The 22,235-nt window shown below is 58.1% G+C and overlaps 1 protein-coding gene across 6 annotated transcripts in view; it reads right to left on the bottom strand.

Moving 5' to 3' along the window:
• Positions 1-22,235, bottom strand: part of SPEG (striated muscle enriched protein kinase) — a 58,641-nt gene that overhangs the window by 1,088 nt on the left and 35,318 nt on the right. For 5 of the 6 annotated variants that reach the window (XM_081584269.1, XM_081584268.1, XM_081584267.1 and 2 more), the window contains 27 exons: positions 21,293-21,412; positions 20,950-21,054; positions 20,156-20,362; positions 19,650-19,773; positions 19,361-19,536; positions 16,441-16,553; positions 15,986-16,154; positions 15,635-15,731; positions 15,333-15,533; positions 13,923-13,980; positions 13,271-13,348; positions 12,986-13,164; positions 12,433-12,459; positions 11,652-11,804; positions 11,447-11,489; positions 10,117-10,185; positions 7,872-9,873; positions 7,242-7,373; positions 4,230-4,346; positions 3,913-4,080; positions 3,694-3,816; positions 3,375-3,542; positions 2,641-3,256; positions 1,934-2,173; positions 1,629-1,852; positions 718-793; positions 342-491 (listed from right to left, as the gene is read on the bottom strand). In XM_081584269.1, coding sequence (XP_081440395.1) covers positions 342-491; positions 718-793; positions 1,629-1,852; positions 1,934-2,173; positions 2,641-3,256; positions 3,375-3,542; positions 3,694-3,816; positions 3,913-4,080; positions 4,230-4,346; positions 7,242-7,373; positions 7,872-9,873; positions 10,117-10,185; positions 11,447-11,489; positions 11,652-11,804; positions 12,433-12,459; positions 12,986-13,164; positions 13,271-13,348; positions 13,923-13,980; positions 15,333-15,533; positions 15,635-15,731; positions 15,986-16,154; positions 16,441-16,553; positions 19,361-19,536; positions 19,650-19,773; positions 20,156-20,362; positions 20,950-21,054; positions 21,293-21,412 — 5,935 coding nt within the window. The remainder of the gene's footprint in view (positions 1-341; positions 492-717; positions 794-1,628; positions 1,853-1,933; positions 2,174-2,640; positions 3,257-3,374; positions 3,543-3,693; positions 3,817-3,912; positions 4,081-4,229; positions 4,347-7,241; positions 7,374-7,871; positions 9,874-10,116; positions 10,186-11,446; positions 11,490-11,651; positions 11,805-12,432; positions 12,460-12,985; positions 13,165-13,270; positions 13,349-13,922; positions 13,981-15,332; positions 15,534-15,634; positions 15,732-15,985; positions 16,155-16,440; positions 16,554-19,360; positions 19,537-19,649; positions 19,774-20,155; positions 20,363-20,949; positions 21,055-21,292; positions 21,413-22,235) is intronic. The other variant, XM_081584270.1, reaches the window with a different exon arrangement.

Here is a 22,235-nt window from a genome sequence, read left to right as displayed (position 1 = left end):
GGAGGCATGGCTCCCAGAGCAGGACAGACTTCACCCTCCCAGAGACAGGATTCCCAATCCTGGACTCACCCCTAGGGAGTGAGCTTGGACAACTCTAGGACTCAGTTTCCCCGTCTCTGAAATGGGGATAATGATTCTGTCTGTGTCATAGGGCTGTTATGGGCTTTAAATGGTGGTAGAACAGCCACTTAGGAGAAGTAGTAGTAACTGTAGTAACAGCAGTAGCAGCATATTATTGGTGTGGGGTAGGAGATGGGGGGCTTAGGTGTGGGCTGGGCCAGGGCAGTGTGAGGCTAGCAGAAGGTCATGCTGGGAGGCTGACAGGTGTGAGACCCACTCACCAGGGATGTACTGAGAGGACCTTTCGCAAGAAGAGGGTGGCACTCTGGGATGTGTTGGGGTACAGTTGGAAGGCATCAAAGCGGCCCCCCACAATGCGAGCCTCTGTTTCCTGGGGGTCTGGCTCATAGAATGGGGAGCGTCCACTGAGCCTGCAGAGGAGACAGTTCAGTTAACAGATGCAGACTGAGGGTCAACTCACAGGTTCAGGGGGACAGTAGTGTGGGGGTTTCTAGGGGCACAGAACTCGGGGACAAGGATACCTGGGTACTTGTGTGTGTACATGCATGTGTGTATGTGTGTACAACTCGTGTACATGCATGTGTGGCTGGGAAGGTGGGGGGGTGCAGGCAGAGGGCGGGACCTGGGGGCACTCACATGATGTAAGTGAGCACACCTGCTCCCCAGATGTCCGTGGCAGAGCCAATGGGATCTCCCTTTACCATCTCAGGAGCTGACAGGAGACAAGATGCCACAGTGAACCAGCTTCCGGGTGGCAAGGGAGCAGAGAGAGGCAGAGTATACCCCTGGGGGCTTGGGAAGCAGGATGGTACCCAGGTCACCAGACCATGGGTGCAAGCAGAGCAGCAGGCCCCGGATACTGGTGGGCTGCGTGGCTCCCAGGGCAGACTTGGGGCACCTGAGGAATCAGCCCAGGCACTGAATATGGGGGTGGGGTCCCCAGAACTACAGAGGAGCTAAGAAGCAGATGATCACAAGCTCAGATCAGCTCCAAAGGTGGGCGCCCATTCACAAAGAGTGTGGCCAACACCAAAATTCAGAGCCTCTGAAATCAGCCGGGCTGGCTCTAATCCCAGCCTGACCCTTCTAGTGACAGAACCCTGAGCAATGTACCAAACCCATCTGGCTTTCCATCTCCTCCTCTGTAAAGCGTGGCTTGCACAGTTATTCTAGGGAATGGAGATGATGAACAGTATTTAGCAGGTAGCTAAATGGTAGCTAGTTTCCCTTATTTATATAAATTAATGATCAATTCTCCTGTCTTTCCAACTTTATCACATCCTGGGTCTACCATGTACACTGATACTGAACAAATACCTCCCTGCACCTCTGTTTCCTCATCTGTAAAATAGGGATAATATTATGCCAATCTCCGGGGCTATTGTAAAGAAAAATTGAAAAAAAAATCCATGGAAAAGATTTAATTTGCTGCTTACATACAGTAAGCACTCAATAACTGGCATGTATGTGGGTGAAGTGGGTCGAGCCCTGGCTGCTGCCCCTTTGGCAGTACCCCATCCCCCCCTTGGATGGCATGGTGCCCTCACCCATGAACTCCAGTGTGCCCGTGCGGTGACCCAGGGGCCGCAGGGCCTGGGGGTTGTAGGGCTGGGCACTGCCAAAGTCCACGATCTTGAGGGCATTGTCAGGGGCCAGCAGCAGGTTGTCTGGCTTGATGTCCAGGTGCAGCACATGGCGGCCATGGAGGTAGTCCAGGCCTTGTAGCAGCTGCACCACATAGGTGGCCACATCATCCTCTGAGTACCGGAATCTGGAGGGATGTGGGGGTCAGGGGATAGCCGAGCCCAGCTCCCCCAACCCCAGCTCCCTGCACCCCCAGATGCCCAGCTACCTGTCGCTGAGCCCACAGAGGAGTTCCCGGTTGCCGCAGCTCTCGGCGATAAGCACGAGGTAGCGCGGGGTGATGTAGGCCTCGTGCAGGGCCATCAGCCGCTCGTGGTGCAGGGTCCTCAGCACCTCGTACTCCTGCAAGACCCGCCGCTTGCCCTCGGCCGCGTACGGCACGATCTTGGCGATGAATGTTCGCCCAGTGGCATTCTCCCGGCAGGCACGCACCACACCAAAGCGACCCCTATGCATTGGGGGGCATAGCATAGGCTCAGAGGAGTGAGGGGGCACTTGAATTGTTGCCAGCTAAGCAGAGGGTAAGCATGGACCCCTGGGAGCAAGGATGCTGTGGTTCCCAGGGTGGGCCCTGGAGTTCACTCTTAGGGACCTGGGTTTGAGTCCCAGCTCTGCCCTTCACTGACTCGGCACTTCAGGCATATCCCGTAACCTCCTCAACCCATCCATGGAATGGAATAATGCAGCATCCCTCTCAGTTGTGAAAATTAAGATCACGAAGCCAAAGCGCTGGGCATGACACCTGGCACAGAGAAAATCTGAACTTACTCGTGCTAAGGACCCAGATCTCATCTTCCCAGGCACCCCCAACACCCCAGGCGGGCTGGTCTTCTCTCTGAATCCCCATTGCTGCCAAAGCTCCATGCACTCCCCACCTCTGTCCTCCTTCCCTCCCCCAGCCCTGGTCCCGCTTGCCTGGCCTTCTCCTCCAGGAAGGTGTAGGGTTTCTGAGGGGGGCCCTGTCGAAGAGTGGTGCCCTCTGGCCCAGGAGCACTGGGGGGACCACCCCCAGGGGAGCCGACCACCTCCTTGGCTGGGCTGAGGCTCCGCACAGTCACTTTGGTGGGCTCAGGAGGGGGCTCGGGGGCTGGGGGCTCGGGGGCTGGTGGTGCAGACACAAAGGAGGTCACCATATACAGGGGCATTGAGGAAGAGGCTGTTTTCACAGCTTGAGGGGCGGAGGCTGGGGTGGGGGTCCCAGTGTCAGGAACGGAAGACTTAGGCTCGCTTGGGGAGTCCTGGGCACTGGGTGGGGTAGGTTCTACTTGCTGGGCAGCCTGCAGGCCCCGGTGCTTTCGTGGGGGCGTTTGGGGTGGTGGACGCATAGCCTTGAGGGAGGACAAGGCCTGGCTGGGGGGTGCTGGGGAAGATGAGGGGCGGAGAGGGGCTGCCTGGGGGCCTGGGGGAGCAGGAGCTGGGGAGGGGCTCAGTGGAGGGGCCAGTGAGGTAGGAGCATCAGGAGGCGGGGCCCTGGCTGGCCCTGAGGTAACAGGGGCATCTCTGTGAGCAGCAGATGGCAGAGCTGAGGAATCTAAGTAGAGACAGAGAAAACCATCACCATGGTGCCTCGGGGGCAAAACCAAGGAGGGGCTGGACCCTAGGCTCAGTGACCCTGCCTTCCCTGGCCACCCCCGCCCTGTCCCACTGACCTTGTACGCCCCTGACGAGGACCTTCTCAGAAGGGTTGCTGAAAGGCCCTTGCCCAGCACGGTTGGCACAGGCCACACGGAACCTCACAGTCATGCCAACTGGTAGGTGGGTCACGTTGTAGTAGCAGTCAGGGATGCCCGAGCTCACGGGGTGCCAGGAAGACTCCCCTACAGGCAGCATGGGGCAGGGGCTGAGGCCATAGAAGAGGTGGCCCAAGCTCCCGGTGCCATCTGTGAAGAGCTCAGGGAAGGTACTTGTCTCCCCAACTTCTCTGCCCTCCACCTGCCCCCACCCCTGACCAGCCTGCCAGTCTCTCACCATCCACCCGCCGCTCCAGCGTGTATGTGCAAGGTGCTTTGCTGTCTCCCGGCTTCCAGAGCACCAGTGCCGTGTCCTGGTAGGTCTGGGGCACCTCGGGAGGAGCTAGCTTTCCTGGGGTACCTGGTAAGAGAAGTGGCCCCAGTGAGCCCCTGCACCCCATCGAGCCCTGTCCCACCACCCGCATCACTACCCCCTGGGTCCCTGCCCTGGACTCACGAGCCACAGCTACGGTACAGGAGCTAGTGATGCTGCCCAGGACGTTGGTGGCGGAGCACTCGTAGAGCCCCGCGTGCCGCTTGCCTGCCCGGGGGATGCTCAGTAGCTGACGACCATCTTTGCAGGACACGATGATCACCGAGGGCTCTGACCGCAGGGACTGCTTGTCTGTAGGCAAAGGAGGAGAAGGAGGGGCTGCAGAGTGAAGCAGCACATGTGTCCTCTGGGACCCCTCAGCTGCCACTTCCCGCTGAACATCCCCTGGCCGTGGGGCCACTTGCCTACCCCTCTCTCTGGGGGAGACGTGATCGCCTCACCTTTCATCCAGGAGATGTGGGGTGCAGGGCAGGCCGCCGGCAGGCAGAGCAGGGTGGCTGCCTCTCCCTCCAGCAGCACCTGGTCCTTGAGTTTGATGTGGAAGACTGGGGGGAAGTCTGGAGCGAGAGCAAAGATGGTCATGGGTCTCCGGGGACCCTGGCTCCCTCACCGCTGATGGAGGGGAGGAGGCACACGAGAGCTAGCGCTGCCTGCAGATGGCAGAGTGAAAGGCTATCTCTTCTCAGGCAGATGGGGGAAGAAGAAGGTCTTGCCTTTGAGAATTTCCTTTAGAGTGAGCATCACTTTCCCAGGCACTTGCTGTGTGTAGAACTATCTTTTCCTTTCACTGATTATTGAAGACATGTCGTAGTTGCTACCTTGTATGTTTATAAGTCACTTTAAGCACAGCTTGGCACTAAGTAAGTGCTCTACAAACACCTGGTTTTGTTTTATTTTTGTTTATTTGGCTATGCTGCACGGCATGCAAGATCTTAGTTCCCTGACCAGGGTTTGAACTCGCGCCCCCTTGCAGTGGTAGCACAGTCTTAACCACTGGAACACCAGGGAAATCCCTATAAGCACTTGCTAAATAAAATGGAAACAAATATTGAAAAACTACAATGGTTAAGCTCCTGCAATACCCATTCGTTCTAGGGTACCGAGGGCAAGTGACAGGAGCTGGTGACCTGACCTGAGACTCCCAAGACTGAACATATGTTCAACTAAAATGTGCAATTTCAAAAGACCTAAAGTCAAGGCAAACCTGGGGCAGACCCTGAAAGTGTGTTAATCTCCCCCATCCCTTGTCCCCCCTAGGGTCTGGGGCACCTGTCCCAGACCTTCTACACCCTCCTGCAGATCAGCTAAGTGGCGAGAGCTTTTGAAATGGAAAGACACCGTATCTGCATGACCTTGGACCATGTCTGTAAATTGAGGAAAATAATAACACCAAACTCACAGAGCTGTCATGAGCATTCAAAGAGGCAAGTAAAGCGCTTAGCAGATGTCTAACATATAATAAACGCCCATAGATGCTAGCTTCTATTGTTGTGATTATTATCTCGTTAACATGCCCAGTGGAGAAGCCAGGCACAGATCCCCAGAGAAAGAGGCTGTTTCAGCAAAGCTGGTTTCACAGCAGGCTGGTGAATGGGCCTACGGCAGGGCTGCAGATGGCCACTGTCTTTGCTCCAGGTCTTTGCTGGCCTGTGGCTCATTAGTGCCCTGAGGATTTGCACTCCTGCTCCCTGGGAATGTCTTTCTAGAAAAATCCCATCCTGGGCTGGGGATGGTAGTGGTGGTGATGGGGGGAGGTGGATTTCTTTCATGTGGACTGAGAGGTAGATACACTTGGGAGCCCTGGCTCCTGCCTGCCTGCGGAACCAACAGGGGGTGGGGTGCGGATGAGCTGGAAGAGGATCTGCAGAAGAGGCTGACAGGGTGTCAGCCTTTCCCCCCTTTCCCACTGTACCCCAGCGTTCCCCTAGGAGGGCTCCCACACCCAGGTGCCAACAACATAAAGGGAATATGGCTTTGTCAATGACCACCTTCAGATCAAGGGAGGATACTGGGTAGCAGGGAGAGAGAGGGAGCCAAGGAGGAGGAGAGGTGAAAGGTGACCCTGGTCCAGCTCTGCCAGTCCCACTCACGATTCTCCCAGGGGCTGCAACGCCCCCACACCCGCACCTCCTTCACTGCCCCTGCCCCCACCATCTAGCCTCCCTCCCTCCTCTTCCCTCACTACAGCCCCCTCTACCCACTGCCAGGCTCCCCCCGGCCAAGGAGGGACAAGGTCACTTGTTCAGTCACAAGCCCTGCTGAGATGCATCTGGAACAGTTCTGAGGAGTTTTATCAGAAACTGGAGAAGAAGAGATCTGTGACTGATAAAGGCTCTGCATGCAGCCTGGTGTGGTGGGCCTGCTCCTCTCTGCAGGTTGGTCTGTAAACCCTGGCCTCCTGAACTTCTGCCATCCATGAGTAATGCCCTTCACTTTCAAGGGGAGGACTGAGGTGACCCAGGGGGAAAATATCTCCCCCGCCGCAGCCCCAAGACATGTGGGCAGAGAGATAGACCAGGGTATATCCCAGGTGTTGCTCCCCCCAGCAAAGAGCCCCAGAGGCGGCTTGTCTGTGTGCAGAGCCTTCGGTGGGGGCAGAGGGGATAGGGAGGGGCGATCGGGTGTTTGGGGCTATAGAGAAATGGACGGTTGAAGGCACAGTCCAGACTGTGGGCCTCTAGGCTGGGAGAGAAAGAGTGTCTTTGGGAGCACGTTCACGGGCTTCCCAGATGGCTCAGGGGGTAAAGAATCTGCCTGCTAATGTAGGAGACTCAAGAGATGAAGGTTCGATCCCTGGGTCGGGAAGATCCCGTGGAGCAGGAAATGGCAACCCACTCCAGTTTCATGCCTGGAAAATTCCGTGGACAGAGGAACCTGGCGGGCTATAATCCATGGGGTCGCAAAGAGTCGGAGGTGAATGAGTACACACACAACAATCCCGTGTACACCCACCAGCAGGGGGCGCTGAGGGGCAGGGAGTCCAATCCTGAGTTCCCTCAGAACCACACCCAGGAACAGAGACCTTCTTGCCGGGGTCGGGGGTGGCTGGCCAAAGAAAGGCATTAGTACAATGTCACAAAGCCACTTCTGGGCTCTGGGTGCAGAGGGTCATACAATCCAACTTACTAGCAGCTCTGTGACTTGGACAAGCTACTTAGCATGACTAAGCCTCTGTTCCCTCATCTGTAAAATGGGCAGATGACAAGACTAGCTCCTAAGCAACAGTGCCAGGGGTGAGTGAGGCAATACTTGTTAAGTGCTTAAAGGACACTTGGTGTTGCTAATTAATGGCAGCTGAAGCTATTATGATGATTGTTGTTCTTTCCTGACTCCAGGCCCCCTCCACCACTGCCAGGGCTCCTCCAAGCTACAACTTGTAGCCAAGTTGTACCCAGCTATAACTTTTCCCTGGGGCTCGCAGGGGGCTACTCACCCAGCAGGCCCTGGATTACCTGATTCACAGCGCACATACTGGTGACTCAAATCCTCCCGGACGCTGCCAGAGAGGTTTGGCTGTGACAACCCCTTGTCCTTCCGCAGCCGAGAGAGGCCCCAGCGCAGGCGGCTTCGACTTTCTGCAGGAGCTGTGAAGAACCAAGCCTGTGAGCACTTGCCCTGCCACTACCAGGGAATAGAGGACTTCTAGCCCTGACCCTTCCCTTGTGGTTCAGTCAGTAAAGAATCTGCCTGAAATGCAGGAAACCCACCCTGGGTTGGGAAGATCCCCTGGAGAGGGGACGGCAACCCACTCCAGTGTACTTGCCTGGAGAATTCCATGAACAGAGGAGCCTGGCAGGCCACAGTCCATAGGGGTCACAAAGAGTCACAAAGACTCGAAGCGACTAACACACAGCCTCGACACTGGCCGGCTCCTGCAAGAGCCTCTACCCTTCAGTCTCCCGCTGCCCCAGTCCTGCCAGTTCTGTCCTGGGGGCCTCCAGAAACATCTCCGCTTCTTTGTGCTGGGAGTCCCTGGCCCTCTCTTTTTCCCCCGCACCTGACATCCCAGCCTCGCCCTCCCAGTTCCCACCACACCTGTTGACACTTTCACCCTCCACTCGCCCCCGGGGGCCCCTTCTCACCCGAGGAGCCCGACGTAGCGCTGGCCTCGGAGCCCAGGGACTCCGCGGAAGGCGTGGCGGCGCCGGCTTGGGCCGCCAGCTGGTTTTGCGCGAGGCCTAGGCGCCGCAGACTCTCGCCCTCGGACGTGGCCCTGCGCAGCCGGCCGAACAGCGGCGTGCTCCGGCCCGACGCGCCTCCCGAGTCCTCGCTGCTGCCGCTGCGCTGCAACCGGCTCGACAGCCGCTCCAGCGTGGAGCTGAGCCTCCGACGCACCGTCAGCACCGGGGAGCCCCGCGCCGAGCTGCCGCCCTCCGAGCTCTCGCCGTCCCCGCCGCGGGGCTCCCAGGCCGGGTGGCGCTGCGCGGGCGGGGTCCGCCGCAGACGCTGGGACAGCGACAGAGACAGGCGGCGCACGAGGCCCGGCTCCCCGACCGCCCTGAGGTCCTGCACGGAGCGCGAGCGCTCGGGCCGTCGCACCAGCTCCAGCGGCGTGCCCGCCGGGCTGGGCCGGTAGATGCCGTCCTCCTCCTCCGCCCCGCGGAAGGGGCCGCGCTCCTCCGACCGCGAGCGGCTCAGCAGCCGCAGCCCCCGCGACAGGGGCGACTCGCGGCTGCGCTTGAACTTGGCCTCGAATACGGCCTCCGACTCCAGGTTCTCGATGCTGCTGCTGAGACTGCTTCCTGGCCTGCGGGGCACCGCGGGGACCCGGGCTTTCTCGGCTGGCCCTGGAGTTACCCCGGCTCCTGGGAGCAGGCGCTTCTCGGAGGCTCCCGGAGGTGGGGAGGCCACCCTGGCGAACACAGCCGGGTGGGGCTTGGGCTCCAACCGAGATGCTGGAGACCGAGGTGCCGGAGATACGATTGCGCCCTGTGGGGGTCCTTGAGCCTGGCCTGACAGCTGGAGCGACTGCATGATCTGGGCATAGGGAGTGAGCGGAGGCGCTAGGGTTTGCAGAGCTGTAGGGGGCTGTGTGGGCTTGGGGACCCGGGCTGGTTCTGGCTTGGATTCTGGGGCCTTCTCTCGGGCAGGCTGGGGGGCTGGGGGCGGTGCAACCTCACTGGGGGTGCCCACAGGAGGTTCTGAAGCCTTAGGGGTGCTGGGCTTGGCTACACTGGGCCGCACGGGGCTAGGTGGTTGGGCCTCGCTGAGGGCGGACAAGGAGGGGGACTCCTGCAGCTTGCGGGCCCCCAGCCGGGCCACGGGAATCTCCAGGGGTGCCCCCGCTCGGCGGTGCCGGCCCCGGGGCTCCGCCTCACCCTGCGAGAAGCTGCTGCTCTTCTGCAGGCCCCGAGCCTCAGGTGGGAGCTGGTGGTGGGGTGCTGCCTCGCTGGAGGCCGCCCGCGCCAGCCGGGGGTCCCGAGCCCGGCCCCCCAGGCTCTCCAGCAGGGGGCCCCTTAGGCCGCTGACCTTGCCATCATCGGGGCCACCCCTCAGCAGCCGCTGGCGCAGGGCCTGCAGCCTCTGAGCATACTCGCCCTCGCCCAGGCCTCCTCGGGTCAGGCGCGTGGCCCCCGGGCTGGGGCTTCGGCGCTGCGGCAGCTCTACGGACGCTGCCTTGTGCAGGCCCCGGCCCGGTTCCCTCGGCCCGGCCCGGGGCAGGGCGCTCTCAGCCGAGCTGCCCCTGCGGAGCTCTCCCCGCCGGGGGCTGGGCCCGGACGGGGACTCCTGGCCTGGGTAGGGGAATGCCTGAGGGCTGGGGGCCTCCTGGTCCTGAGAGGGGGTCTTTCCTTGTTCCTGCCAGTCCATGGTGGTGGCCACCCCAGCCTCCGGGGCCCCGAGGGCCTCATCCTCAGTGGGAATGTCAGTGAGGGACACCCGGGAGCCTGAGAACTCGGGCTGCAGAGGTCGGGGCACAGAGGGCAGCTCCTCCAGCTCTTCCTCTTCAGAGTCGGACGATGATGACAGCCCTCCACTGGGGGGTGGTCTTCGGGGCACGGCTACCCACACCCGCTCTGGGGGTGCCCGCAGCAGCTCCGGGATGGGGCGCAGCACCAGGTGGCACTTGTAGCTGATCTGGGAGCGCTGGAGACAGGGTACCAGAGTCAGACCTGACGGCCCTCCAGGGCCAAACTGACCCGCTCAGGCCCACCTCATCCCCAGGGGAGAAGGCCTAATGCAGGCAGACGTGGCAGCTGAGAGAATTAAAAAGTGGATGAAGATAGACGCGCCCAAGTGAGAGCATCTGACAGAAAAGGCAGCGTTAGAGACAGAAAGCTGCAGAATGTCGAAGATGAAGACAGAGAGGCAGGGCCCAGCCAAGCTCACCTGCCACCTCCGCCGGGAGAGGAATAGCTTTAGGTGATCCGTGCTCACCTCTGCACCCTTTGCCTGTGCCTGTAAACCAATAAAGAGGGCCTGAGGGAAGTCCTCCACCAGCCCTAACCCTCCGGCTTCGGCAGTGCAGAGATAATGTCCACAGGAGGGGACTGCAGATACAGCGGCATCGAGTCTGGGGCTCCCTTCCCAGGGGGTCTGTCACAACAACTCCCACAGTCAAGGTGCCCACATGTGGACAAGTTCCCTGAACTTAAATGGAAAGGCACCTCAGGCTTCCCACATGGTGCTCGTGGTAAAGAACCCGCCTGCCAATGCAGAAGACATTAGAGATGTGGGTTCAATCCCTGGGTTAGGAAGATCCCCTGGAGGAAGGCACAGCAACCCACTCCAGTATTCTTGTTTGGAGAATCCCATGGACAGAGGAGCCTGGTGGGCTACAGTCCATAGCGTTGCAAAGAGTTGGACACGACTGACGCGACTGAGCACACATACAAGCACAGAGAGATGAAACCGGTGGTTCCCAGACTCCAGACCTTACACCAGGGCTCGAGGCCCTGTCATGGTACGCTGGCTGCCCTGAGAGGCCTGTGCTCAGGCCTCTCACTTGAAACCTGCTCCCCAGTTTACCAACTGTCTTCCTGAAGAGCCAGAGCCCCAGACATCTGCAGCCTTGGAGGGCCAGACCTCAGATGCTCTCTTCAGCAACCCACCCAGGCTGGCCTTGTCAGAGCTTGTTTCTGATCTGAAGAGACCAGGCTTGTATTCCAAGCACAGGTACCAGAATGACCTCAGCCTTCTGTTGACCCAGCACAGTTCTCCCTGAACAGTTTGCTTTTACTGGGTCATTTGCTGAACCCCTCCCTCTGCCTGGTGCTATGCCCTGCAGAGCTGGGGTTTGAAGATGAGTGAGAACTCTGCCCACAGGGCGCTCAAAACCAAGAGGACAAACCAGCCAGGCCACCCACCAACCACAGTATGCAGGAGCAAGGCAGGACAGAGGTGAGCCCCAGGAGTGAGGAGGCCCAGGGCTGGTCTCAAGAGCCAAGGAGAACTCTCATGAGGATCCCTAGGATGTCGGGGGGGTGGGTCAGACCTGTGCCTTGCAGTCCGTGATACCCCAATTTGAGCCTCAGTTTCCTTATCAGCCAAAGGGGAGTGATAATACCTTCCTTTGCAGAGCTATTGTGAGGCTAACAGATTATATGTAAATAAAATGCATAGCATGATTACTGCACAAGGAGGGACTCAATAAATGGAGCTACTAATAATGTTCTCTTCTTCCACCTCTTCTACCACCGTTTCGCAAGATAAGACTCACTTTAAACCAAGGATGTTCGAGGGTCTCCTTTGCAGTAGGCCTCCTGTAAAGGAAGGAGTATTAAAAAGGCATTTATCATTCATTCACTCAGTAAATGTTTGGGAAAATGGGGCCACTAAGGAGTTGGGGGAATGACTGTCTACAGGCAAAGGCTTGGGCCAGAGGGAACTCTGCAGCGGAGAGGCTCCTCAGGCCTGGTACTCACAGCCGGTCCCGCACCAGCACTTTGATGAGGAAGCCCCGGGCCTCCCTGCTCAGGCTCAGGAAAGTGGTCTCCTCGAAGGCCACGTTGTAGTTTTGGATGTTCATCAATGTCGTCCGGTCGTTTTCCCCAACGAACGGGGAGATTCCCGTTAGGCTGCAGGGGTGGAGAGGGCTGGAGTGAGGGTGGGGGTGCCTGGGGCTGAGAGGAGACAGAGTAGGATGCCAGCAGGAGCACAGGGCTGGAGACGGGAGGCGGGGCGCTGGGTGAATCTGGGCAGAATCTTGCATATTCTTGTCCATCCTGTCCCTACTCATCCCCCTGACGGCAGCACTAACTTGAGCCCAGGGCAGCCAGACCCCTGTCCTTGGCCCGTGCTCTAGCAGACCTGTGCCAGCCCTCCCCCAGCCGTGGCCTGTCCCTGCAGTGAGGAGTCTGTGCCAAGGGGATATGTCCCCAGAGCCCAGCCCTTCCCTTTCTAACCCATCTTCTGGACTAGTCCCCTGTCTAAATGGCACTGAGTTGGCACTGGCCTTCCCAAGCATGCTATCAGTGTGTCCGCCCCTTATGCAGGCACATGGTGGTGGACAAAGCTTGGACACGCAGGCAGGGTGTCCACGTTTATGCTCATGAGGCCCCTTCCAGTGTAGGAAACAGCCAGGGCATGGAAGAGAAGGGGCAGGCTGCAGCCCTCAAATGTTCTGTTGCCCCAGGCTCTGCCAACGTTTTGGCTTGCTACAAGACTGTTAGGAGATGGGGTTCCTGAGACCAGAGGGGTTCTTACCAGAGGAAGGCGACGACACCCACGGGCCTGTGGGGAAAGGAGAGTGAGCGGGTAAGAGGGCAGCCCCGCTCCACCAGAAGTGAGCAATCCTCTCGCTACCGCTCATCTGCTGAGGAAGGGTCCTCCCTGTCAACACTGCCATGGACAAACGGGCACAGGGGCGCCTCCTTTGGGGAAGACCCTGAACCCAGAGGTCATGACGTGCCTGGAGGACTCAAGGATCATGGCAGGGCTGGCCTAGGAAGTCTGGAGGAATCTGGGGACCAAGAGACTGTGCCTGCTTCACTGCTGGGGAGGCAAGGTGGCTGGAGGTAGGGAGGCCCAGCACCCAGGACTATAGGGCTGAGGCCTTGAGTGGCTGGGTCGGCCCTGAGGGAGAAGAGGGAGGTAGCAACAAGGGCAGGAGACACCCGTGAGCAAGGTCAGCAGCTGACTGTCAGAGAAGGCAGGCATCCAGGCTTAGTAAAGCTCCTCTCTGCCCCAGTGAGTCCTCAGTATGGCATGGAGGGAAGCTGCCCCGGCCCACCCTAGCAGCCCAGCATGCCAACATTACCAGATGTCAGTGACTCCAGACACAGGGGTCTGGTTGACAATCTCGGGTGCCACGAACTCAGGTGTGCCATACTGGCAATACTGGGGCTCTCCTGGTGTCAGCTCCTGAGCGTTCCCAAAGTCACAGATCCTCACCTGCTCCTCACCCTCAACACCATCCCACACCAGCAAGTTCTCGGGCTGTGGGACACAAGGCGAGACATGGGAGCTGAGGGCCGAAGGGAAGACACCCCAGAGCCTGGCTCCCACAGGTGCTGCCTGCTCCCACCCCCCACCTGCATCTCACCTTGACATCCAGGTGCAGCACGTGGTTCTCATGCAAGTAGCATATTCCTTCTAGCACCTGCCGCATGTAGGCCCGGATCTGTGGAGACAGGAGGCCCAGAGTCCGGGGAGTATTATGTTTGATCACCACCAAAGTTGTGGCAAGAAGCCAGGCTATGCCTGGGAAGTGGCCTTCAGGAGGGGGCCGAAACATAGGTTTGGGGTTACTGAGGTTCAGAGTTTCCATGTACAGCTGCACAGACTGAGCACAGCACAATTAGAGGAGGGCACCATTTACATGATAATAAGTAGAACTGTGCAGTGAACAATTTGTACAGCCCTACACGGCAGGATAGCGCTGAGACTGAACAGAGTCTGGATGGGGCTCCTTCTGGGGTAATGTCTGAGTGATCTTTATGTGAGGAAGACTGAGAAACAACAGAGCTGGGGGTCAGGGTGGGTGCTGAGATTTACAGAAGACAGTGCAAGTCCCAGTGTGGGGGTCTGCTCTGAGCAGGGAAGGAGGCTCTGCTGCCTGCCTAACAGTGCTATCCACACCACCTTGGCCTGTTTGTGGGCACAGATGGCATGCCCGGGATGCACCCCTCAGGTCTCAGAGCTCAGGTGGGTGAACGCTGGTGCCCAGCCTGGCCCCTCCCACCCACTGCCCTCACCTCAGACTCACACACGGTGGGTTTCCTGGCCATTCGTTCCAGAAGCTCCTCTGTGCAGCTATGTCCTGGATCAAGGAGAACAGTGACCAGTGCCAACAGCAGGGCCCACTTTAGGTGATGCCCTCCACTCCCAGAGCTCCGGTTGGGTCCCAGCTCAGCACAGGGTTCTCTTTCCCCAAAAAGCACATCTGCTACCAGTTATCAACTGCATCTTCCCCTTCCCCTGTCATCCGGGTGCGTAGATGGGACAACTCTGCTTGACTCTCACTTGCTGTGGGATCTCAGGCAAGTCACCTAACCTCTCTGAGCCTAGGTTCCTGCCGGTGTCAAATAGAGATAATGTTCTTCTCACCTACCCTGTGAAGTGTCTGTAAGGCTCAAGTTAGAGCAGCATTTTGTTGACTGTGGATGGAACCCCTTGACTCTATTTGAGAATGACCCAGAGGGCCCATGACACATAATAATTTGTCATTTTGCTGAGGTCTGGGTTCTAACAGTGCAGACTGGGAGGCTAGTGTGTAAGACATGGTCACCCTGTGACCGTGTGGCAGTGACAAGTGGCAGTGACAAGCCAGCAGCAGCCCAGCATCCTTACCTCAGTATGACTTCATTTAACTACAGCTCTTATGAAAGAATAAAATCCATTCTGTATGAGAGGAGCCTCCCAAATAAAGCCAAGTATTAACGTGCATCTGAAATGGGGTCGCTGCAAATGTTTGGATATACTATACTGCATTTCATGATAAAAATCATGTGCCTCTTGCCATTGTGTGATCTTGGGTGAGTTTCTTTATCTCTCTACACCTTATTTTCATCATCTATAAAATGAGGATAATAAAATTCCGAGAGATATGTATACATAATGATGAAACAGATATTGGTAAAGCTCCTAGAACACTGCCAGGCACATATCAAGTACTTTGTAAATTTACGCTAAAAAATGTTGCTCTTCACACACGTCTGCAGGCTCCATTCTGTGAAGTGTTTATAAGATGTCTTGGACTTCCCTGGTGGTCCAGTGGTTAAGAATCCACCTGCCAGTGCAGGGGACACAGGTTTGATCCCTAGTCCGGGAAGATCTCACATGCCTCGGAGCAACTAAGTCTCTGTGCCGTAACTCCTGGAGCCCATGCTCTCTAGAGCCTGTGCTCCACAACAAGAGAAGCCACTGCAAGGAGAAGCCCATATGCTGTACAAAGAGTAGCCCCCGCTCACTGCAACTAGAGAAAGCCTGCACGCAGCAACAAAATAACCCAGTGCAGCCAAAAATAAATAAAAATTAAAAAAAATAAAGATGCCTCAAGAAATCCCAGTTGTCGACGGGACCACTTTGTAAAGTGTAAAACATGTTGCTAATTGGCTGTTCCAAGGACCACGTGTCCCCCACCCACCGAGCCTGTCCCAGGATACAGCTCGGTGACGATGACCAGTCCCCGGCGCCTCTCGAAGGCCTCGTGGAAGTAGAGGACGCAGTCATGCTGGAGCCGGGCCAGCAGCCGGGCCTCCCGCCACGCCGATGCCTTTGGCTTGGCCTGACTGGGGATGAACTTGGCCGCAAACTCCAGTCCGGAGCTTCGCTCGACTACACGGCGCAAGTAGGAGAAGGCACCCCTGGGTGAGGATGTGATGAGAGGACAGGGCTCAGGTGTTGCTGAGCCTCAGGCCCAGCCTCTCTCGGCCCCCAGATACCGCACCCACTCCGAGCCCCACACCTGCCGATCTCCTGGTGGATGTCATAGAAGTCGCTGAGCCTCCTTCCTCGCTGCTCCTCGTCTTCCCCAATCCCTTCCACCTCCGTAGCTGTCTGAGCTGAGGAAGAGATGCCTGGTGTTAGGTGGGGAGAACAAGACAAGGGACGGGGCAGAGACTCGGCCGGGCTGGGCGGATGGAGGGCACAGAAGAGAAGCACAAATGTTGAAGCTGGGGCTGGAGGAGGGGCTGGAGGAGGGGGTGGTCTAGAGTGAAGGGCTGGGCAAGTGATTCCCGGTTGGGGGAGGTGGAGGCCCACATCATTGGATCCCTGGGTGAGCCCTCTGCCTTGCTCCCCTTGAGTTCCAGCCCACCTGAGTGCACAGCCAGCTCTGCTTTGCAGGAGACTTCGCCAGCCAGGTTACGGGCCGTGCAGGTGTAGACACCTCCATCCTGGGCCCCCGCGCTGAGCACCACTAGGGAGCACTCATTCTCCTCGTACACGAAGCTCACATGGTTGCTCTCAGTCAGCAGCGCCTCGTCCTGCAGAGGTGGCCGTCACCCCAGCCCAGGCCTGGCTTCCCATCTGCCTGGGACCCGGTTCTACCTCCACGCCAGACACCCAGTCTCACCCAGCCCTCAGGGCCTAGCGCTAGCTCCCCGAGGGGCCTGGCGCCACCCTTGTTTCCCAGCATCACCAACGTCTCTGGGTCCCATTTCCTCCTCCTCTCTCTCCAGGCTTCCCTGACTCCTTCCACGCCCCCAGGAAGTCACCCCTCCATTCCCCCCGCTCCCCATGCTCGGAAGGAGGCCACAGCCAGCCTCTGACCTTGTACCACATGATGTCCGGCAGGGGCTTCCCGTCCACCACCACAGCGAAGCGAGCGGTCTCTCCGGCCCCCACCTCCACATCCTCCATGATGGACTCAAACCGAGGGGCCTCTGACACACGGGTGGTGGTGGGGAAACAGAATGTTGGGGTCACAAGGGCCTCTTTCCTCAGCCCCTCTCTGAGCGCTCCCTCAGCAACCGGCTCAGGCAGAACACCAGACCCCGCCCCCCTCCTGCGCCCCTCAGAGTCCCAACACCCCACCCTGGGGCTCTCAAACTTGGCCCGAAGAACACGAATTCCTGGCCTGAACCAAGCACTGTCCCTGTAAATCGAAACGTGATGTTCTGCAAATCTCAGAAAACCTCAGCCAGGGGGTGCAGGCTTGCTTTGTTGGGCTCTCAGGATTCATTGGCCAGCTTTGAAATTAGGAAATTTTCACACACAAAAGAAATCTGGATTTCCTGCCTCTATTGGAAAAGCAGGACTGGCTGTCCTGAGCTGCTTCCCTCACTGCATTAATGGGCTGTTGCAGAGTGGCCCGACACTGCCCCCTGTGGGTGGTGGCCCTCAGCTGAGTCCTACTTCGGGCCTCTCTGACTGTACCTATCCAGGGCCCGGTGGGCGGCTCAGTCTGTGACCCCATGTGGAGTTCACGGATGACACTGCCTCCATCTTGAGGTTTTCTCTCTGAATCTTATTGAAAGATTTAAGGGGCCTTCTACCATCTGGAAGATGGCAAAATGAATAGTCACTGATTCTCAGTTTAGTTCTCCCCCATGTGACTGATTTTATTCTCCACACATATCATGTTATTTCCTGGTAAAGCAGCTCCTAATTCTCATGACGGAATTCGATACATATTCCAATGTGCTTGTGCTTTTTGGAGAAACTTCTGATGCCCTCCCCTTCCTTTCAGAGTGTTTGAGGATCTGGGCTTTAAGGGGAGTAGGGGGGAAAGCAGGGGTGCTGGGCAGGGAGCATCACCCAGCCACAGGCACACACAGCTAGACTTCTGCACAGAACAAAAGGGACGGCATCCTGGGGAAAATGCATCCATGGTCTGGGTATGGAGGGAAGGGACCATTCCACCTGCCTGGGGGACAGGGGTGGGCACAACAGGAAGGGGTGCAGATCCAAGCCCAGGCCTGCTCTAGCTTGGGCCAGATGGGACTCAGTCTCCCTCAGTCACTGTCCCAGCCAGGCTGGCTGCTGCGCTCTCAGTGTCCAGGGCCTCCCCAAACCCCAGGGCTCCTCCTGCACCTGGGAAGAAAGATGAATCCTACAGATGGTACTAACAAGGAGCAAGTGGTTGGGACTTCCCCGGTGGTCTAGGGGTTAGGACTCTGCTTCCGCTGCCAGGGGCCCAGGTCTGATCCCTGGTTGGGGAACTGAGATCCCACAAGCCATGCGGTATGACCAAAAAACCCCCCAAGAAAATAGAAAAAATCACAACCAAGAAGCAAAGGGGTGGCTGAGTGGGAAGTGCCGGGGTAGGGTAGGGTGGGAGGATGCGGGCCAGAGGGGAAGACACATGAAAGGGAAACCAGGGACCCAGACCATCAGTGGCTCCACCCCATCCACCATCCACAGCAGGGCCAGTAGGGCCCCCATATCTCCTCCTCACACACCCTACAGCCACCTCTCGCCCACTTTAAAGCTGCCCGTCCTGCCCTCTAGGAATCTGGTCCCTAGTCTGCTGGGTATGGGGTGGAGGTGGTGGCAAGGGTCAGTCTACGAAGGTCAAACGTATTAGAAAGTTTCAAACGGACTTCAACAATTTTTTTAAAGCACCAGAAGATGTACATTTAGCCCGTGATAAGATGGCCTCTGCTAACTAAAATGTCACTTTATTTGCATTTGCTTGGAATCTTATCTACTCAGCAGGTAACTGTTTAGCTCACGCTGATCCGAAGTTCTGAGTGGCAGTTACATGTGTCTAGAGTTAATTAACAAACCGGAAAACAAGACAATTACTACTTAATGCAGGCTATGGTCTGAGAGACTACATCTTGAAAGGAGAAACCTCACTGCAAAGGTTGGGAGGCTCTGTCAAACAGGCTTGTGCAAAAGGGCAGCAGCCAGGATCCCAGAGCTGGGAGTCTGGCGATAAGATGCTCTCACTTGGACCTTTTTCTCCACCTTCATCCCCCTGCACTCCTCCACCCCCACCCCCACCCCAGTTCGTTATTCTGGAAGTACTATTTCCTGCTATGTTTAACACAGGAGCTAGGAACACTGTCTGGCTTTGGAGTAGGGCATCCAGGCTTGAATCTCAGCTCCTGACTTATTATATTGTGTGACTCCGGGCCTATCACTTAGCACATTCTCTGGGCCTCAGTTTCCCCATCTGTAAAATGCAGATAATAGCTGACTCCATCTCACAGGGTTGATCTAAATATTAAACGAATAATAAACGTAAGGTACTCAGCACCAAGCCTAGCACACACCAGGTTCTCAATAAATATCTTATTAGTACTAGTACCATTATTGTTACTGCTGCTGCTGCTAAGTCGCTTCAGTCGTGTCTGACTGTGCGACCCCATAGACGGCAGCCCATCAGGCTCCGCCGTCCCTGGGATCCTCCAGGCAAGAATACTGGAGTGGGTTGCCATTTCCTTCTCCAGTGCATGAAAGGGAAAAGTGAAAGTGAAGTCGCTCAGTCGTGTCCGACTCTTAGCGACCCCATGGACTGTAGCCTACCAGGCTCCTCCGTCCATGGGATTTTCCAGGCAAGAGTACTGGAGTGGGGTGCCATTGCCTTCTCCATTGTTACTACTACTGCAGTTATCATGGACATTAGATGGACAAGCCTGAGCAGAGGCACCTACGATTGTCAGGTGGGTGTGTACACCCGGGGGGTGAGGAGAGGGCTGTGGGCCTCAGAGCAGGGAGAGGTAAAGACGCCGCGGTCACCCACCTGCCAGCTCCAGGGTGACTGAGCAGGCCTGTGTGCCGTGGCGGTTGCGGGCACTGCAAGTGAGGGCTCCCAGGTCCCGGCGGCTCACCCGGCAGATCCGAAGAGAGTACTGGTCGTCATCCGGCTGGCTCAGCTCGTACACACCTGCCCGGGGCTCTAGGAGGGCCCCTCGGCAGCTGAGGGACACAGGACGAGGCGGTCACCCAGGATCCAGCCCCAGGGAGGTCAGCCTGGCCAGCCGGAGCCGGGCACCTCGTGTGAGGAGTAGGGTAGGCAAGGCGGGGCCCACCTCCTCCAGACGACCTGGGCCTCCACATGGTTGAAGGTGATGGTGACACTGGCGGGCTGTCCCTCCACCACATACACGGTGTCTGGCTTGTCCAGCACGGCGGGTGCCTCCTCCAGGGGTGGGCCTAGGCACAGGAGGGCTGGCTCAGTGCTAGGCCTGACATCAAGATCCTCAGCACCCACTGCTCTTGGAACCCTCCCCATCACCATATGAGCTCCATTTTTTTTTTATAGATGAGGAAGCCGAGGTTCAGAGTTTTAGCAACTCATCTAGGGAACTCAGCCAGGAGTGGCAGAGCTGGGATTGGACCCCCAGCTCCTCTGACCCAGAGCCTCAGCCTCATCCACAGTGCATGCTGCTTTCAGGAATGAGAAGGAAGCACTCTTGACAGGTAGGGGTTGTGCGCAGCCATGCCAGTCCTGCCAGCCCTGGAGCCTCTTCCATGGACACCCAGTCCCCAGGCCCGATGGCTCTCGCCCGACCCCTTCCAGGAACACCAGGCTCACCGCGCTCCAGCAGCTGCACGGGCTCGGACGGGGGCGAAGGCTTGCTGCTGCTCTTGATGGTGGTACTGAGGACCCGGAAAACGTGCTGGACCCCCTTTCGCAATCCAGTGGCTGCCCACCTGGGCTGCCGCAGGCCTGTGACCAGCGCTGTCCACTGGTCTGAGCCCAGCACCTGGTGCTGCACGGTGTAGGTCAGGGCGTCTGGATCTGGTGGGGAGGCAGCTGCTAGAGGCGGGCCTGGTTGGGGTGCCCCCCGCCCCCATTCTGCTAGCTCGGGACCCAGGGACTCATCATCAGTCTTGTCTGAGGACCCGCCTCAGTTTCTCCTGTTGCTTCTGCCCATTCCCCACCTGCTCCTGCCCAACCAAAGGCGGGGGAAGGCTCAGCACCCACGCGGTGTCAGGCATGCGGTCCAGTTACAGGCAGGGAGGGAGCTTAACTTAGTTCTAATTTCTTGCTACCACCCAAGGTAGACAGACTGAGGCACAGAGCAGGAGGAAACTGCACGGGGAAGAACCACAACCCAGGCACCTAGTCCCTCGGAGAAGAGAAGGCAACGTGGCAGCTTCTGCTTTGTCTCCTCTCCTGACCCAGAGCCAGGGCTCTGTCGACCGTGGGGAGGGGACCCACAAAGCCACTTCTGTCCTGTTCCCAATGCTCCATCCACTCCCACTCTGACCTGTATGTCCCCCTGGGCCTTGCCTTCCTCTCCTGGCCCCCTGGGTGCCCTGCCTGAACCTGTATTGTCCATCCCCCCCCCACCCCACCCATGGCCCTGTGTGGCCGGGACCCACCGATGGCCATGTCCAGACTCCTGGGGGGGTTCCATGCAAGCGTGATCATCCTCCCGGTCACAGCCACTACCTGAGGGGCGCCATCTGGGGGGCCTGGAACCACATCTGAAAGCCACAGGTCCAACGTCCGTGGGGGTTCTTTAGGGCTCAACAGCCCCACGGGATCCCCAAGCCTTGGGGCATGGGCTGGAGGTAAAGCCTCAGGGGCACAGGCAAGGCCAGCTGGCTCCCCAGAGAACGGAGGGGAAAGAGAGCTGGTGCAGAGGCCCTGCCCTCACCCAGGTCCCCAGGTGGGCCAGAGGCTAGGCTATGTACCCAGCTGACCGGAGGGTACCTGCCTCACCTGTGACATAGAGATGAGCATAGCAGGCGGCTTTGCCCAGCTTGTTAGCAATGACGCTCTTGTAGACGCCAGCATGCTGAGGTCCCACGGCGGGGAACACCAAGCGATGGACATCCCTGTCTGGGGGTGGGGAGGGACATGACACTGGGCCTGAGCAGGGAGGATACTCTGGAGGGTGGGCCCACGCCATCCAGGCCTGGCCCCTTCACCCCCCACCCCCCTACAATCCGCTACAGGTGGGAGGGAAGGGCGGGGCAGACACAAGAAGGGAGTCACACTCTAGGTCCAGGCTGCCAGTCCACACCTGTGGCCCTGCCCCTCCCGCCCAGTCCTCTAGCACTCAGGCCCAGACCTTCTCATCATCCTCCACAACACTTCACCCTCTGCAGGTTCCTACCCCGGACAGTTCTCTCTGTCCTCACAGCCACTGCCCATCCCATCTCCAGCTCAGAGCCCATGAAAGCCTCGACTTGTGTGGTCCACACCCCACCAGCCACACCGCATGTGAATCTCTCCATCTGAGGACCTTCATGGCACCTACTGCCGAACAGGTGGCCTCCAAAGCCCTCAGTCCAAACTCTCATCCACCCCTGTCTCCTGCTATTCTTCCATGTCCTGACCCTGACCCACCATCAGGTCCCTGAACAAGCCACATGAGTCCCATCTGCTCACAAAATTCCTCTCTTCTGGACTGTTCTTCTCTTACCTGAGGCCTCCTTCTCCTTCAAGATATAGTTTAGTGAGTGCCAGCGCTGGGCACTCCTCTCCATGCCCCTGGTCCCCTCTGCACCTCCATCTCTGACTCCCTCCCCAGGACCCCCAGCACCCAGCCCACACTGCTTCAGGTGGTCCTTCCTCTTTTCTTGCACGTGTCCCGCCTCCTGTAAGCTCCTTGAAGACAGAGCTGATTTGTCCTACCAGGCTCAGAACTGGATGCCTTGCA

The sequence above is a fragment of the Giraffa tippelskirchi genome, chromosome 3 (genome assembly GCF_054371585.1).
Source record: "Giraffa tippelskirchi isolate mGirTip1 chromosome 3, T2T-mGirTip1v1.2.pri, whole genome shotgun sequence".
Lineage (NCBI taxonomy): Eukaryota > Metazoa > Chordata > Mammalia > Artiodactyla > Giraffidae > Giraffa > Giraffa tippelskirchi.
This window is presented reverse-complemented; position numbering and strand designations above follow the sequence as displayed.